Source organism: Catharus ustulatus, chromosome 4 (genome assembly GCF_009819885.2).
Source record: "Catharus ustulatus isolate bCatUst1 chromosome 4, bCatUst1.pri.v2, whole genome shotgun sequence".
Classification (NCBI taxonomy): domain Eukaryota; kingdom Metazoa; phylum Chordata; class Aves; order Passeriformes; family Turdidae; genus Catharus; species Catharus ustulatus.
This window is the reverse complement of record NC_046224.1, coordinates 60,500,066-60,517,396: the sequence shown is the minus strand read 5'-3', so window position 1 is coordinate 60,517,396 and position 17,331 is coordinate 60,500,066. Positions and strand designations below refer to the sequence as shown.

General features: G+C 42.7%; 1 protein-coding gene across 6 annotated transcripts in view; it reads left to right on the top strand.

Annotated features, from left to right (window-relative positions):
* The window catches only part of SHISAL1 (shisa like 1), a 72,782-nt gene extending 59,802 nt beyond the window's left edge, over nt 1–12,980 (top strand). For all 6 annotated transcript variants that reach the window (XM_033057964.1, XM_033057962.1, XM_033057965.1 and 3 more), the window contains one exon: nt 12,861–12,980. Coding sequence is in view for 1 of the 6 variants with exons in the window: in XM_033057965.1 (XP_032913856.1) it covers nt 12,861 (1 nt within the window). In the remaining 5 variants the exon portion in view is untranslated. The remainder of the gene's footprint in view (nt 1–12,860) is intronic.
* The last annotated feature ends 4,351 nt before the right edge of the window (nt 12,981–17,331 follow it).

The following is a 17,331-nucleotide window of genomic DNA, read 5'->3' as shown; positions in this document are numbered from 1 at the left end:
GGTGTGTTAAAAATACTACCTAATTAAGATGTTATTAAAAAAAATTAAGGTTGATTCAGCCTCAGGTTGGCTCTTCCTGTCTTTATATGGCTATATATAAAGCAAAAGTAGAAATACCCAAACTAGTCCAACAACCATTTGGATGCAAGGGGCAGGTTTTGAAGGAGCTAGAGACAAGTGAGACAATAGGGAAAAAAACACCTTGTTAAGCATTAGGATGGTGAGGAATAATCCCCATCTTCCCATTCTGATTCTCCAGTGTTCATTACACTAATAAATTTCACCTGTGAGGGCAACAGCTACCTCAGTTAATTTTTTTCCCTTTATTCTAGTTAAATAAGTGCAAGCATGGTCTGGAATGTTTTTTTTTAAAAATAGTAAAAAGGAGCTAGGGGATTGTCTGGCTTTATCTTTCTCAGAGGCTGCTGGTGTGATGGCTAAACAAGCAAACAGAATTCTGGGGTACTCAGAGAGGAGATGCCAAGTAGAAGTAGGGAACTGTTGTCTCACAAGTCATGTGAGATTGCTAGAGGGAAACACCACCTTCCCTAGAGCCTGCAGCAGGAAAAATCCCAGTGACAGATGGGAAAGCATTCAGGGAGAGCTGCAGAGCTTATCTGACTTGTGGAAAGTTTGTCAGACTAAGGAGTTTAAGAAGCTCAAGGCAAAAAGAACATTAAAAGGCAATTTGAGCTCAGTCTGTAAATTCTTCATGGCAAGGAGATTTCAGATAGTAGAGGACTGTACAAAGAGAAAAATATCCAGTACCTGGAAGATCTAATTATACAAATCTTTACTGGCGATAAAGAGCAGGATTAAACTCAGTCAATTTAGCCATCTAAAAGTCCTGTATCTACAAGTTATGCTCACTAACACATTGAAAGAGGCATTTCCAGGGGGTTATTCATTCCACCTATCTTAAGATGGATGAAATTGCTTGGAAGCCTGGCTTGATTAATTTTTTTGATATTATGCTGGAAGATGAGTTTACAGAAGTCGTTTCTCCAGCTGAAATTTGCCAGTGGGACTCATCTCCTCCAATCTGCATTTCTTTTTAAGCTGGCAGTTGATCAAGGAAATGTCTTGAGATGCAGCAGAACACCCCTTACTTGTGATTTTAAAATTGGCAAGGGAGCTTGTGGAACATAAGCAACAGTGGGAAGAATGGGAAGCTAGTTCTGCACAGCTGGCCAAACTGAGGACCCTAAGAGAACAGCTCTTCAAAAATGTGATTTATCTGGGGAACAGGTGAGGCTGCAGTCCCAGAAGATTCACACCAACATCAATTGTCTTAGAATCATTAGGCTGGAAAAGACCCTTAAGGTCATTGAGTCCAAGCATTCCAAACAGCACTGTCAGCCCATGTCCCCAAGTGCCACATCCACACTTTGAAATCCCTCCAGGGATGGTGACTTCACCCAAGCCTCTGCCAGTGCTTGACAGCTCTTCCAGTGAAGAAATTTCTCCTCACATCCAACCTAAACCTCCCCTGGTGCCACTTGAGGCTGTTTCCTCTTATCCTATTGCTTGTTACATGGGAGCAGAAAGCAATCCCACCTGTTTTCAGCCTGTTTCCAGATAGTGGTAAAAAGACACAAGGTCCCCCATGAGCCTTTTTTACTCCAGGCTGAGCCCCTTTCCCAGCTCCCTCAGCCTCTCCTGCTGCTCCAGCCCCTTGCCCAGCTCCGTTCCCTTCCCTGGACACGCTCCAGCCCCTCAGTGCCTTTCTCGTGCTGAGGTTCCCATGTGTGCCCAGGCTCTGAGCTGTGGCCCCAGCAGTGCCCAGCACAGGGGACAGTCCCTGCCCTGGCCCTGCTGCCACCCCATGGCTGGCACAGCCCAGGTGCCATCGGCCTCTGCCCCCCTGGGCACACCTGGGCTCATGTCCAGCGCTGTCCCCAGCACCCCCAGGGCCTTTCCCAGCTCTGCAGCCCCTCTGCCCCCCTGGGCACACCTGGGCTCATGTCCAGCGCTGTCCCCAGCACCCCCAGGGCCTTTCCCAGCTCTGCAGCCCCTCTGCCCCATCCTGGAGCTGCAGGGCTTGGGGTGACCCAAGCATCCCATTTTCCCAGCATGGCAAGCTCCTCATGCTCACTGGGCAGTCAGAAAATACAAACCAACAGCTGCACATCAAAACTCACACAATGCTTTTGTCCAGTTGTATCAGCCTCTACCATTCAGGACTGCAGGGGACAAACATGTGGCTTTCCTCCTTCCCCACCTCTTCCAATAAATCCCTGATGATGCAGCTGCTGCAGAATAGCTGCTGATGCCAGTGGGACTGTGCAGTGACTGCATAATCACTCCAGAGAGTGGGAATCTCTGGGCAAAGCCTCATTCCAGCACCACCTGCCCAGTCCTCATCTCTCACGTTCTGTGGGCTCAGAGAGCCACTGGAGGTAGCAGCACTGAAGAAGTGAAAATTATTTTTGTAGGTAACAGGCTTACAACTTTTCATGTGGAAGTGCTGTGAGATGATGTTGGACACGAGAGCACCCAGCAATGGGATCTGTTACAGTGTGTGTACGTCAAAGCTATTGTGGAATTAATCATCCTGAATTCTTACAGCTTTCTGCTTCTCCTCTAATGTTAAAGTGCACACATCATAGCTGCAGTTATCACTGGGCAGCTCTAAGAAGCTTAAATTTCTGTCATAAAAAAATGAGCAGCAATAGATCCACAACATGAAATGTGCACACAGATTTAAAAAAAAAAAAAAAAAGCTGGGCAAATAATGAAAAGTAATGTAGAACAAAACAAGAATAACTCACCAGCTGCAATCATAATGGTACACAACAAAAACTGTCCACACATTCAAACCATGCCATACCATGTGGAATTCCTCAGTCCTGTGGCACCAAGCAAGGACTGTTTGTCTTTCTCTGTGACTCAAGAAATGCTGCTCTGCAGGGATCATACACTGCCACTGAGCCATGCACAAAGCTCCTGCTGCAGCCAAAGGACATTTGATGCCCCAGCACACCCATATCTAGATGCAGCTGTGAGACAATTTAAAAATAATAAACCAGTCACAGTTCCAGCACTGGCATCAAAACGTGTTTCTGTGTAAAACCAGCCACAGAGCTCAGATAACCACTGAAGAGAAATTGTTTTCTTGCCTTTTGCACTCTGCTAAAATTTCCCAGGGTCTTTGGCCTCTTCTCTTTCCACATCACAGCACACCTCAATTTCTCCTATCACTTTTTGACATGGGAAGGGTGGGGAGGAAAGAAAGAAGCATTTCTGCATAAAATTGTCTTTCTAACATCACTCCCAGTATGTAGTGCTGTAGCCAATGATGGTGCTGTGGGTGTTGCCCTTCTGCACCTAACTGCAAAGAAACAAAGTTTAAAATTACGTTTTGCTTTAATGATTGTGTGCAAGGAACACTGGATCTACAACAGGAAGCCAAACAGGAACCAGATTAAATTCCTAAGGCTTTTCTTCTATTGATTTTAGCTGTTGATACTTTTGTTAATGTTAAAGAGCATCTTGGTGTTGTCTTTAGAAGCATCTTCAGAAACTTATATTAAAAAAATAGTTTAAATTTTCCTGCTGCTGGAAAAGCCACACAAATTCAGTTGTGCAAAGGAAAAACATACACAGAAAGAACAGTTGAAGGAAGCAAGATTAGTTTCTTCCTACAATGAAAGCTCTCAACACAGTAATTACTACATATTTTGTCTTGAGCTCTGACTCAGAAGACTAGCCCTCTTAATACTGAAAAGTGAGAGCAGACAATAAAGCTCTTGGTAAAAGGAATAGCTATTCCAAAAATACTTTTTCTCACATGTCATTAATATGCATTTTATTTCCAGAAATGACAGAATCTCCTATGTTGTGCAGAGGTAAATAAAAAAGCTAATTTGACTTGCAGCAAACACACAATCCTGGGCTAAACCACAGGTTTGGTGCTCAAAAACTCAAGTGCTGAAACTGATTCCTCCCTCCTAAATAGATGGTTGTGCAGCTGGAGAAATGTGAGCCTCTGGCAAGGCAGAGAGAAGCAGCACATGCATCTTGTCTCAGGAGATTGTTCATGCTCAGGAGAGAGAAATGGAAGTGGAAGAAAGAAAGGGGGGTAACTTGCTGAGTGAAATGAAGTGCAGAGGCTGAGGAGCAGTTCCAGCACCAGAGGGGTTCCCTGGTTGTTGGAGGCCAGCACAGGAGCTGGGCACCTTCCTCCTCCTCCTCCACTGTTCTGCCCCCCTGTCCCTGCAGCACCCACCCCAGGAGCCTGGAGCATCCCATAGTGATCCAGCTGGGATCCAGTTCTGTGAGATACTCATTTGATCTGCTCTGGAAACCAGCATTGCCACCTTCTTTCCAACAGAATCTGGGAGAAACTCTTGTCCTGCTTCTCAAAGTCCCCTGGAATCTCAGTGGATTTCAATTTTCTTGACTTCTGTGGGTTTGAAAAAAGTCAGTGCTTCAGAGCTCTGCAAATGGTACCAGAACATTCCAATCTAATGTTTGGCTGACCCCTTTTCCTTTGCAGCACGTTTCAGCAGCTCAATTTCCTGGAAGTGGTTGGGTTTTAGCCTCTGTTGGACATCAGGACATGCTGGGCAGCAATTTTAATAGATTGAATTTTGCTGATGCCAAGGTGTTAGGGCAAAAAAGAGCAGGATATTCGCCTGATATAGGCTGGTCTGAGCTGTTGTTTAGCTCTACTGAGCTCATTTACTGATTATTCTTGAATTTTACACAGAAATGAAGCCACACCTATATAAAAATGTCACGGATTATATACAGGAACTGTGGGCCAGATAAACAGATACATAAATAAACATATGAATTCCTTACGTCTGGCCACATTTCTCCTCTGCTCACTAACTTTCCTGTTCAACTAATGCCAAGGTACAAACCACATTGTCCTGTATAACAGAGCTGCATTTACCCTCAGCTGTAACTCTCAAAGACCTGTTACAACACTAAGAATTGACCATCCCCATAACAGAAGATACACTGAGCTATACTGGGTATAGCTTGCACAGGCAGTCTTTGAAATTGTCCTTCATTTATAAATAAATTGGTTAAAAAAATTAAAAGCTACCAGACTGTAGCTCTGTAAGTGCTCTTCTTTCTGAATGAAGCAATACTGTTAAACCAAAGTTTTAGTGTTTGTGGGTTTTTAAAAATCCTTGTCAGTATTTTCAGTGCATTAGGAGACTGTGTAAGCAGGGAAAGGCAGTTTCCTAGTAAGCCATATCATAAATCACATGCCAAGTTTTACACCTTTTTTTTTAACCTCATTTCCAATTTCTAGAGGATCTGTTAAATTCAAATTGTCAGTGAGCACAAAAGGAGGCCTTTTTCTCCTATCATGTACCTGAATTTTTACACAGAAGGGTAAAAGGGCTCCTGTAAAGCCTCCTGTACTCTGCACTGGGCTCTCCTGGATCTAAGGAGAATGGTTTGGCACTGTTGTGTAAGAGCTCTGCACACATGCAGAACATCTGAGCGTCTGAGTTATGTCACAGCCACTCTCTAGGAACAGATTTTGAAAGCAGGTGACATCAGCTTTTGGGAAATTGGGATGAGTTGAAACCAGAGATAGCTCAGTCCTTACTGCCGATGCGGAAATAATTCAAAGTTCACAGATTTTTTTTTAAGAGCTTTTTCAGCTGTACCAATCAAATCAAGATCAAATTGAGGATCAAGCCCTGCTGCAGAGAGTGCCCATCTATTACCCCACCCACAGGAACCTGCAGCATCCCTTGGCATGTCAGGAGCCTCAGGGATTCACCTTTCCTACCACTGAGTTTGTGATATAGGGGGAAAAAAATCTAGGGCTGCACATGCACTTGTAGGATAAGAATCTGCTTCTCATTCCAGAGGTAGCTGGGCTTGAGGAAAGAGCCTTGGGTTTTCATCACAATCTTTTGGGATGCTACAGGTCTGTTATACATGTTCATCAAATCTGGTCGTGAATAAACCTCAGGGAAGAAGTTTTCTAACCAGAACATGGAAACTACAGAAACCCTTCCTCTTAGCGGTACTGGATTGTAAAACAGAGTTGCATATATTTACATAGAAAATTGTATATTTTCATGTGGCAGTATGGCAGTGAATATGGTGTTAAGGTAAATCTGCATTAGTGCTGCACAATTTTATAATTCAGTTTTTGGGGCCAGTGGGGCTTCTCATTTCCTAAGGTGGCTTGGGACTCTGAGGTTCCTGCAGTCTCAGTTTCTTTTGGAGCCTGTTTGAGGAAGAATTGAGCAGCTCTGCAGAGTTGCTTGGTGTTGACAACAAAGGACCCTGAGACAACTCTCTAGAAACCAACCTATTTTACCATTCTGATGTCTACAGTTAGGTGGCATGAAACCCACTTGGAGTATCTATGCCATTAAATTACACTACACACAGCAATAAATCTCCTTTCCTGAGCAACACGCTTGGACCTTAAAGAACCAGACAAAAAAAAACAAACTCTCTTGCCTCTAGCAATAGTTCCTCTGTTTTTAAATATCTTCCTTTATGATAGGAGTGCAATTAGAGCTATTTGGTCACTCCAGTTGTATGAAAAAGATGTGAAAATGAGCACAGTCTCAAGTGGAATAATAAGTCTAGAGCTTCTCACATGATGCCCACATTCAGCTTGGGATCTTGAAAAAACTTGAAAGCAGCTCAAATTGTTTACATAGCAAAACCAGGGTTGGGGTTTTTTTGTGAATCACACAAAGAAATGTTGGTTTAGAGATATCAGCTGTTTAAGGATTGCCACATATTAGCAGGAAAATCATCAACAATCAACCAGATGAATTTCAGCCTCAAATGACACATCTGATTCAGGCAGCCTGGTAGTGACAAGAAGGTTTCATAAATAAAGTCCAACTAATTTTCAGTTTTACTTGTAATTTGCCATCCACTCATTTAAGACACTTTGCAAGGCCTGGGGTGTTTGGGTATTTTTCTGAAATAACCTTAAGAGGAGAAAGAAATCATTTCAGATCATAAAAAGTCAGAGTGCAGCTCTTCAGTGAGGAAAAACACAGCTTTTCAGAGATCACCTTTCAGTTTATGTCCTCAAGCCTTCATCTGTTCCTCCATTCAAAACTTGTAAATCAAACTCTGAATGCTTCATATTTCCACTTAAAATAAAAACAAACCTCAGAAATTCTCCTGGATGTTTTTACTTTCCAGAACAGTGTTCAGGAGTATCAACCAATTCAGGAACTACCAAATGAAAAACACTGCTACTAAGTGAAAAATACTTGATTTTCAGGAGCATAGGATTACTTCAGAAACCATTACTTACAGTAAGTAATGTTTATTTATGTTAGCAACCCAACTGGTTTCACATCACTGCTCTTTGCAAGTAAACATTGTAAAATATGGCCATTAGTAAAAAAACAGAGAAAATTGTATCCTGTGTGGTTTCATTCCTCTCCCACCCAACCCAGCTGATGGGACAAAAGATGTATTTAATCTGTACAATTACAGATATTCCAGAGACTCCACAGGAAACCAGTTTTCCCTCTTAGCTTAGGTCTCTTGGCCAGGCAGCCATACTAATAACAAAAGTTGAGCCAGCTGCTGTTTTAACGCCCTCAGTTCAAGGGAAGGAGCTGGAGGAAGCCAGTCCTTGCCTGCAGCAGCTCTCCAGGCTCACTCCCAGTGCCAGATCTCCTCCTACATCCATCTGTAGGACAGGCCTTGCATCCAAGCAGATCCTAAGCATCACTTCCCAAAGGAGCAGCCAGACCTTTGGTAGTGCGACCGTAGTGCTGTACCAAAACCAGGCTGATCAAACCCAATTCCTGACTGGTTGCAGTTTGTTTCCAGATCACAGCACTGCCCTAGACACAAGTCCAAACCAGTGAACCTACCAGTGTGAAGCCCAAACACATCCTACAGGCAAAGTGTTCCTCTGAAAAACCATCTCTGAACTCATTATTACCAACTAAAAGTCACAATCAAATTTAAAAGTAATTTAAGGAGGCAAACAAAGCCCCTGCACTGGTGTGATAACCCAGCCTCCTGGGTGAGTTCACACCAGCGGGGGTACACAGTTGCTGTTCATTATAAGGTCTTAGTATTGGTGTCAGATTTATCTGGAAGACAAGCAGCAGTGGAGTTTAAATGGTTCAAGTTCTTTCTGTCCCTCTGACACAGAGAGCAGCCCTGCAGCTGCCCAGACCCCCAGCCTTCCTCTGCAGGACAGCAGCACCTGCCTGACATCTGCCAGCAGCTCCCTCTGCCCGAGCCAGCCTGTCCCTTGGGAACACAAGAACTTCCCAAAGTGTCTCAAGCTCCTCCAGAAGCAGCTCTCAGAAAGGATGTGCTGATGTGCAGCTCGGGGTGTATCCCCTGAGCCCTTATGGGAGTTGCACAAGCTTGAACTGGTCTATAAGAGGTGATACTCTTAAGAAATGTGGTAAACAATTTAAAAAGCAGACTTACCAGAACTCATGAACTATTCAGATGGAAACTTCTTGTAAATTGTGCTGCTTCACAAGTTGATTTTTTTCTAGCAAGCCTTTCTGGTAATGGCTTGTAAACAGTGAATGCTGGGCTGTCTGAGACAGCTGACAGCACTCACCTTTTTAACACACGATGCCCCTAGGTGATAATTAGCTCCCATCACACAGACAAGCGGCTGAGCTGTGAAAGAGCAGTGGAAGTAAGCACATGCCTGTTTCCCAGCTGCATTTCCTCAGTGGAAGGGAGGACAGCCTGACAGGTGACATTCACACCTTGTGTCTGACCCCTGATGCTGTGCTGATGGGAGCTCGTTGGAGCCTGCGTAATGCAAGGGAAATTTCAATAATCCAAATGATTTCTTCCCACCTGCAAAGCACCATTGTTTAACTCTTGGTGAATCAGGCATGTATTACACACTTATTCCATTTAAACCTTAACACTATTCTGAGGTATTTGCTTTCTAATACATTTTGACATTTCTCTCCGTTTTTGCAGAATTGTCAGCTACAGTAGGAACAGTTGAAATTTCAGTCTGATTTTCAAGTTGAACCTTTCCAGTTCCTGACTTTTGTTTAAATTCTTAAGCACCAGATGCCTGTCTCCCCTGAGCCAGCTATTATTTAGAAATATTAGCAGTGGCTATCGGTGATGGGGGTCATTTGATGCAGTGGCTGTGACAAAAATTGATTTGCTACCACTTAAGTTCCTCCTCTCATCTGAACCTCATGCAGGTGCTGGGATGCATTTCACAACTAGACCAGAGGAGAGTTTGTGATCCACCAAAAGGGAGCTAATTCAGCCTGGGGATGAAAATAGAGGCAAATCCAATGCTCCTTTATGACAAGGTGGCAGCACCCAGGGCCACTGCTTAATGCTGGGTTGTTCCTTCTCAGTTCAAAAACCTCTGAACATTCAATCCCTTCAGTACTGAGGCAACCTGAAGCAAATTTTTCTTGTTGTTGAAGTTTCCTCTGCATTGGGAAAACCTGAATCATTCAGCTATTTTAATGTTAAAAATAATAAAATAAAAAAAGTAAAAAAGGAGCCCCACCTAAAACGTCTGAGACTTTCCTCTTTCTTTCATGCAAACAAGATAGCCAAATTGAGATTGAACCAGCAGTATTCATTCTGGAATTTTGTAACTTTTTAGAATTAGTTTTGGTAACCCAAGCAACGTTTCAGTATATATTTTGGATATAATCTTACATGCTCTGTATAACATAGCCATAAGGGTCTGCAGATGCCAAACTATGAAAATTATTTCCCTGCTCTTTGGAAGACTCCACAGGCAGAGGAATTAGATTATACTCTATTTCTTTCTGGTTTGAAGTATATTTAGACAACTGAATGGCTTTTCACGTAGTGCTTGTGCTGCAATTAATTTCTCATGTCCTTCCTTTCAGTCTGGTGAGGCTTTTATGAAGTCGTGTGCATTGTGCTTTGTCCTTCCATTTCTGGGGAAGGAGGGCACATCCCTGTTTCCTGTAACAATTGCTGTAGCCACCAAGGGCTTCTGACTGCAGAAAGCTGCTTGTTAGCCTGGCATCCCAGCTCTGCCTGTGACCAGGGAGAGCAAAAGCTTTTCTCCCAGTCCCACTGGCCAGACTTTGAAGGCACTGCAGCAGAACCCCAGTGGAACACATGCAGACCACAACAGGCCTGCTCACATCAGTGTAGTGCCATTTTATGCCAGAATCAAACCTGAAAGTTGCAGACTGGTTGCTTTTGTGTGAGCTGTGAGCCCCAATTCATGTGAGTCCTGGATGCAGGGTGTACCTGGGTGATGGATGATGCTTTTGTGTCAGCACCAACCTAACCAGAGGCATTGGAATGGTGAATGTGGCAACTGCTCACCTCATTTGTTAGAAACATGGCAGAAATCTCTGGAAAAACTTGCCTCCAGAGGCTCTGAATCATTCCTTTGTTACTAATGGATGGTGTTTCATTCCAGCAGAACTCAGCCACCAAGCAATTATTGCTGTCAAAGAGGATGCAGTCTTTTAGTTGGCTGCTGCCTTGTCAGGCAATGAAAATCACAGAATGGTTTGGGTTTGGAAGGACCTTAGAGCTTATCCAGTTCCACCCCCTGCCATGGGCAGGGACACTTTCCACTAGCCCAGGTTGCCCAGAGCCCCATCCAGCCTGGCCTTGGACAATTCCAGGGATGGGAAACCACAGCTGCTCTGGGCAAACTGTGCTCTCTCATGGTAAAGAATTTCTTCTCAATATCTGATCTGAAGTTGCAGTGGCAGCCCAGGATGCTGTACAGTGACAATAACCCCTGGCAGGGAAAAGGAGAAACCTGAGCCAGCTCCAGAGCACAGGCTGCAGCTCTAAGTGCGTTAAAACCCTCTAGAAGTGACCAGAAGTGACAAACACAAGGTTTCTGTTGCCAAGCATGCTGTGTTGGGAGTCTGGAATTTAACACTCTTGCACATGGAAATTAGCATTCATCTTTCTTAGGAAAATGCAGGTATTTTTATGGGATCCTGCTATTGCAAATTGATCTGAAGCAGGACCTCTCAACCTTACTGGTCCAGCCTCCACCAGTCAATAAACCAACCTATCACACTTTTTTGTAGGGGAAGAGACCTTTTAGCCTAGCAACTGTCCTGTCAGGGTTTGGATTCAGGGAGAAGCTGTGGATTTGGCCCAGACTCATCCAGCTTGGAAAATGCAGGGTGAATTTTTCCTACTTACTGTAAGAGGCTTTCAGAGCTGAGTGGGGTCTGTGTGTTGCTGGCTCTGCTGTCCACACCCTCCCACTCATTCACCCATTGCTTCTGACAGATGAGAGGAACTGGCAGGAAATCCAAGCTGCTCATGGGAGTGATGTTTTAGCTTCTGTGCTGCATATTCATGAACTTTGCTATGGTCTTTGGGTCCAGGAATTCCAATAACTCACTTTGCACACCTCGGTGACGTTCTTGATTTCACATTAACCTGAAAAAGGACCTGGCCAGCAGCAACTTTGGGACACTTAGGTAGAGGAAGGGAGTAAAGGTAGAGGGAAATAGTCACTGGCTGATAGGTCAGACACATTTAAAATTTAAAATTGCACTCTGTCCTGGGACACACAAATGCCTGCTCTATCTGCTTCACCTCTAAACATTTATTTAAAAGCAAAGATGGACAAAAAAACAAACAAACAAACTTCATCCTGTCGAACAGTCTAGTGATTTAAATTATGCAGAAAGCTGATTAGCAAAGCATTTCACAGGAGGGGAAGCACAAGTGGCAACCTACAAAAAAAAGAGAAGAAACAACTGAAGGTGCTGTGAAGGACAGAGGTGCCTGCAAGCCATGATACGCACTCATAGTCTTCAGTTTCTCTCTCCCCAGGTGTTTTTTTTAATTAGTTACAGCTAAGTCTCCTGAGACTCTCTTCTAGATATGAACAACTCATTTTAAACTTCATCTGCGTGCAGACCTTACAAGAGGCAGGTTTGCATGTTGTGTTAATATGCATTTCTACCTGATTCAAAAAAGGACAGTGACAGAATAAAAAAACTTTTTTTTTCTTTTTTTGTATTTCTAACATGAATAAGGCTGTGTAGGCTATTTGATTATTAGAAAGGAATTAGCTCTCAAACCTTGGCAGGTCTCATGTGACTGAGTTTTGGGTGAAGGCTTAAACCCTCAGAGTTGTAAGAAAATCTGATATTTCTGTCTGGAGGTCCTCTCTGGCTGACAGTACTGTGAAAAACGCCTCAGTCTGAATTAAGGTAACACTGTTGTGCTGTGGCTCAGGTGGCTGCATTCCCAACCTTGCACTTGTTACCTGCTTGAGCAAACAGATGTATTTCTTTAATTTGCTACTATGATTAGTGATCTTAGTCTGCCTCAAAACATTCCCTAGCTGGACCTTCAACCCATTCCCTGCACCTTGCCAGAGTTGTCTGTGGATGGATCCCACAGCCAGTTCCCCATTCTGCACAAGATTTAAAGCAGCAGATTTAAAGCAGCTATGATGTCCAGAAGGCACTGCAAGCAAAAAGCTTCATAATACTTACAACACTTCTGTGAGGAAAGCACATGAATGTATTATTTACCCACATATATGTGTGGAAATAGAAGCATGTTTTCTCATCACAGGAAAGGAACAGGGGTCAGAGTAGGCAGCCAGGACCAGTTTAATATTAACAGGGAGAAACAAGCTTAGCCTCCCACTCTGGCTATGCAGAATCAAAAAAAGAGAAGGAGAATGCAGCCATCCATAGCACACCAGGTCATACCAGACCAAACAGAGCTAACAATGGAAGGTAGAAGCCTCTTAACACCTCCTCTTTCTTCCTCGTGCTTTTCCTTCCTCTTTCTTGCCTCCATGAATTAAATCTCCAGCTGAGAACAAGTTTTTCTTTACAAGAAATACTTTGGTATTGGGTGCTCTTGAAATATTATGGAAACCATTTGTTCTTTATATCTTCCAGAAAATTATATTGATGTGCCTCAAGATGGGAGAGGTAAGACCAGACTTCAAGGAGCAGCTTTCAAGAAAATCAACTAAATTACAAGAGCTGAAAAAATTATGGATAAGCAGGAGAGAGAAAGACTACAAGAGGACGATTGAGACAGTCACCTGAAGACAGACACCATTCAGTCAACTTCTACAGGCAAAAGATATAGAAAGAGTCTCCAGGAGAAAGTAGTCTGTAAGCAATATTTCAATTCTAGACTGACACTATTAGCTCTGAAAGGAAGCATCATATTTGAGAAAATGCTCGCTAGGAAGAAAACTAAGTTGCTCTGGCAAATCCACACAAAGGTGGAAAACGACCACAAGACAAACCTTTGGTAGATAACTTTTCTTCACCTCCCCATCCATCAATTGCCATTTGAGCCTAATCTCAGCCTAAGTGTCAGAATCCTGAATGTGAGTTTTTCCAAAGTTCTCTGGTGAACATCCTGTCACAATAGGGTAGATGCTGGCAATCCACATCACTGTTAACCATGTTGTCCTATGCATTGCAAAGGTAAGCAGAGCCTTTTCATTGGGTCACACTGCAGGCAGCAAGCACTTCAACCATAATGCACATTTCTAGATCACTGGCAATGATTCTAAGACATCCAAGCCCACCTTAAATTCAGGTTCTTGAAGAGGGCAACTTTATTAGGATGCAACACCATTCCACCTCCACACTTTTGTTGGAGCTGAAAGAAAAGCAGAAAAAACCCAACAAACTGTATATTCCAAAAGCAATAATACCATTGTCCCCCTGCTTTACAAGGCAATAGTCCAATTCCCTCAGCCACTGACTGGCTGCAGAGTTTACCCCACACAAGTCTCAGAATCCATTTGTAAGCCAGAAAGGCAATGGCTCTGCCACAGAATTATGTGGAGCACTTGATCACTGGGTTGCAATAAGTAGACTTAACTTTCCACAGGGCAGGATTATTTTAAAATCATGCAGTATCAGTTGCATCAGCAAATCCCATGAAATTCAGTTATTTAAGATATTTGCATGGAAAATCTGGCAATGACAAGCAAACAGAGGAGTTCCTCTGGAAATCATAACGCAAAGCCATGATAAAGCCAATTTAATCCTTCATGTCTAATATTTTGTCCTGCAAATCTCAGTAACTTTCAAGTAACCACACATTTTACCATGTAACCACAACATGAGGAACACCTCATTAATGAATAATCAAAAGTTCCTTTTATACCTCTTTGGCTGAATGAATTTTAGCTTCTGTTGTACTCAAAGGGGGACACTCTTCTCAGTGGTTTGAGTTAGTTCATGGCTTCTGGAGTTCAGGATGGGATGTGACTAAAACCATCAAGGAATAAATAGTGTTGGAGGACCAGTCTTCAGATAAAGCCTAATCTGAGTAGGATACCAACATGCACATACCCTTTTTCTCTGTAAAACAGCAACAAAACATGAGTAAGGGCAGGAACAAATCCACTGGTGGGAGTGCCACCCTGCAGGCATTCAGCTCCATCCTGTCCCAGGGAAGCTTGAAGCCTGCCCCATTCTCACTCACCATCCCCTGGTTGTAGAGACCTAAGGGAGCTGCCACAGCACACCTGGGGTGCCACACCTGTGTTACACCTCAAGAACTCTCCACAAAAAGCAAAGGAAACCGAGTAGCTGGAGGTGATGCCATCATGCCTTCTCCACACTTTGGCTCCAAGATCCACAACCCCTTGCAGACACCCAAAAAAGTATTCACAGTAACCAGTGGCGCTCTGCAGTAACTGCTTGGTCCTTCTACCTTCTCCCAGCACCTGCTTTGATTGTGAGGTGATGACTGCCACAGAGAGCTTTGGAAAAAGCTTATGTTCATAAAGGAATTTGTATTAGATACTGGTTTGTGTGACTTACTGTATTTTGTAAGGGTTTTTTTCCCTTTGGGAATTGTGCGTTATTAATGAGCAGTTTTATGCTTTACTTCTAGTACACATATACCTTGTAATGGATGTGCTTTTTGTTTGTTTGTTTTCTTTTATTCTCTAAGAGAGCCAATTAATGTAAGGTAGATACTCTCTGGCTGAAATTCTGATTTTGCCTACCAATTAATTTATGGATAAGTCCATGTTGTAGCTGGTGAACAATTTTTCATCAATTGTGTTGTTACAATCACCTGATAGTCTCTCTACTTTAGCAGAACAAAAGATCCTAAATAATGCTAGTTGGGCCTTAAATTAAAGGGAAATAATGCACTACATATTTCCCTGCCACCATTTCTATCAGCTCTTCTTCCTTGGTGTTGGAGCACTGGAGAAGAGCACTGGCCACACAAACAGCCACCTGAACACCTCAGGTGTACAGAGCACTCTGTAGCTGTGCTCTCATATCCCCCTGCATTTACTTGATCAAAACTGCAATGAATGCTTCAGTTATTTCTGCAGAGAGACTCGTTCAAATGCAATCCTTCTCTGAAAGAAATGATCTGGACTAAAATAATAGTATTTTCCTCTGTGTCCACCCTGATATGTTTGGAAAAATAAGGGATCTGAAATTAACACTTAAAAAAGTGCATACATTATACCCCCATGTGCCAATGGCAGCTGTCTATCTCAGTGGCTATTAGTGACCTTCCTGCTCCAGAAGCCTCTTCCCCTGTCCAAATAATCTTCTTTCTTCTGTTTCACTGAGAACTGTGTCCAACCTCTTAGTAATTGCTGTGTATAACGTAGGACATAAAAAGATAAGTTATAAAGCTTGTGCAGGACTTGGTGTTGTAATTTAACCATCTTTCGTGCCTGGTTATGGATTTTACAAAAAACAGAGTGAAAATAATCTGGCCTCTTAATGTATAATTCAGCATATTGTAGCAGCTATTTTAGACACCTGTTTTTTATAGTTTTACTACAGCTGTAATTTCTGTATGAGGACTGTCCACTTGAAGAAGCGGTGAACATGTCAAAATGATTTTTAAAAGTCAATTCTAATCCACCGCCTGTGATTGTGTACGAAAAGTAAAGCAACAAAAACAAAACCTCAACCACTGGCTGGGAAGAAACACCTTTTCTCAGCCTCAAAAGTTCTCTTCTGTAAGACAGGCATTTCTTCTAGTCCTCCTTTTACAAAAGTAGTAAATTACTAAGAAGATAATATATATACAGTACAATAGTCTATTTTGATAGCAGACTATTTTAGGCTAATGAAGCTAACTAGAAATTCTAGGGTTGCAGTGATTTCTGTTTATTGATACATTGATGATAATACTGTTTACATAACACTTGATGTTTGAAATCAATACGTGCCAGTGTCCAGTGATTTGCTAATCTAGTTTCTGGTCTAATCCTGTCCTATTTTTTGCAGCATTCTCTGACTTCATATTATAAATCCTGTTGTCTTTCTAAAGTGATTGCCAAGTAAACCAAAAATGTGTTTTACACTGCTATTGCACTGCTCTCGTCTTTATATACAGTAGTTTTTATAAAGATGTCCTTAGGTTTTAATAAATGAGTGTAACATAAACTAATCTCTGTAATAAAACTTGCTTTAGTGTTTCAAAGGCTGTCTGGAATAGTTGTAGAGATTTGAGCTTCTGAGCATTTCAATAGCTTCAAAATTCATGGCTTCCTTTCCATCTGCAGGAAACACCCAGATACCAGAACTCCATAGTCTGTGCAAGGGTAAAATGAAGAGAGTGTATTTAACCCAAAGAATGGATTTAGAGATTAGAAGAGGCCCCAAGAAGCCAAACCACACCACAAAGAAATCACCAAGGCCATTGCATAAATCCATACATATTCCATTTAGTCTGCATCACATTTCCAGCAGTTGCTAATACCAGATATTTCAGAGGGAAGTGTGGGACACTGAACACAGACTGCTAAGAAATAAACACAACCTTTCCACTACTCAAGGCAAGCTGAGAAGGCCAAACTGCAACTGAGCAGAAAGCAAGCAACATTTTGACTTTCACACGTCAAGTACCATGTCCCACATGGCTCACCTCCCCAGCTGAGGCAAACACAGTTTAGTTTGCTCTGTGCAAAAAGGCAGCACCAACAACTCTCAGGGGAAAGAGATTTCATTTGTTCTTTGCTTCCAGGCTGAAGGATTTGGACAGTTTCCCCAAGAAGGTTTAGATTTTCTAAACACTCTCTGAAGTCTCTTTTTCACCTGCTGTTTAGGAGGCATCATTGCCAGCGTTCCCAAAATACTGAGGGTGCTGAGCTGAAATTTCAACTCTCTCAATAGTAAAATGGAGTGTTTTTGACAACATCACTTCTTGGGACAGACTGCTTCCTTTTACAGAAAGAGTTCTTCATCTGTCCTGCTGGCCCCAAACTTTTCCTTGATATCCAACTGGAGCCCTGACATTTATACACAGCAGGTACCTTTTCACATTAGAAATTATCCTTTTAGCATCAGCTCACTAGCCTCAGACTAGAGACTGTGCTGTAGGAATACACCTAAACAGTCAAAACCAGATTTTAAAGCC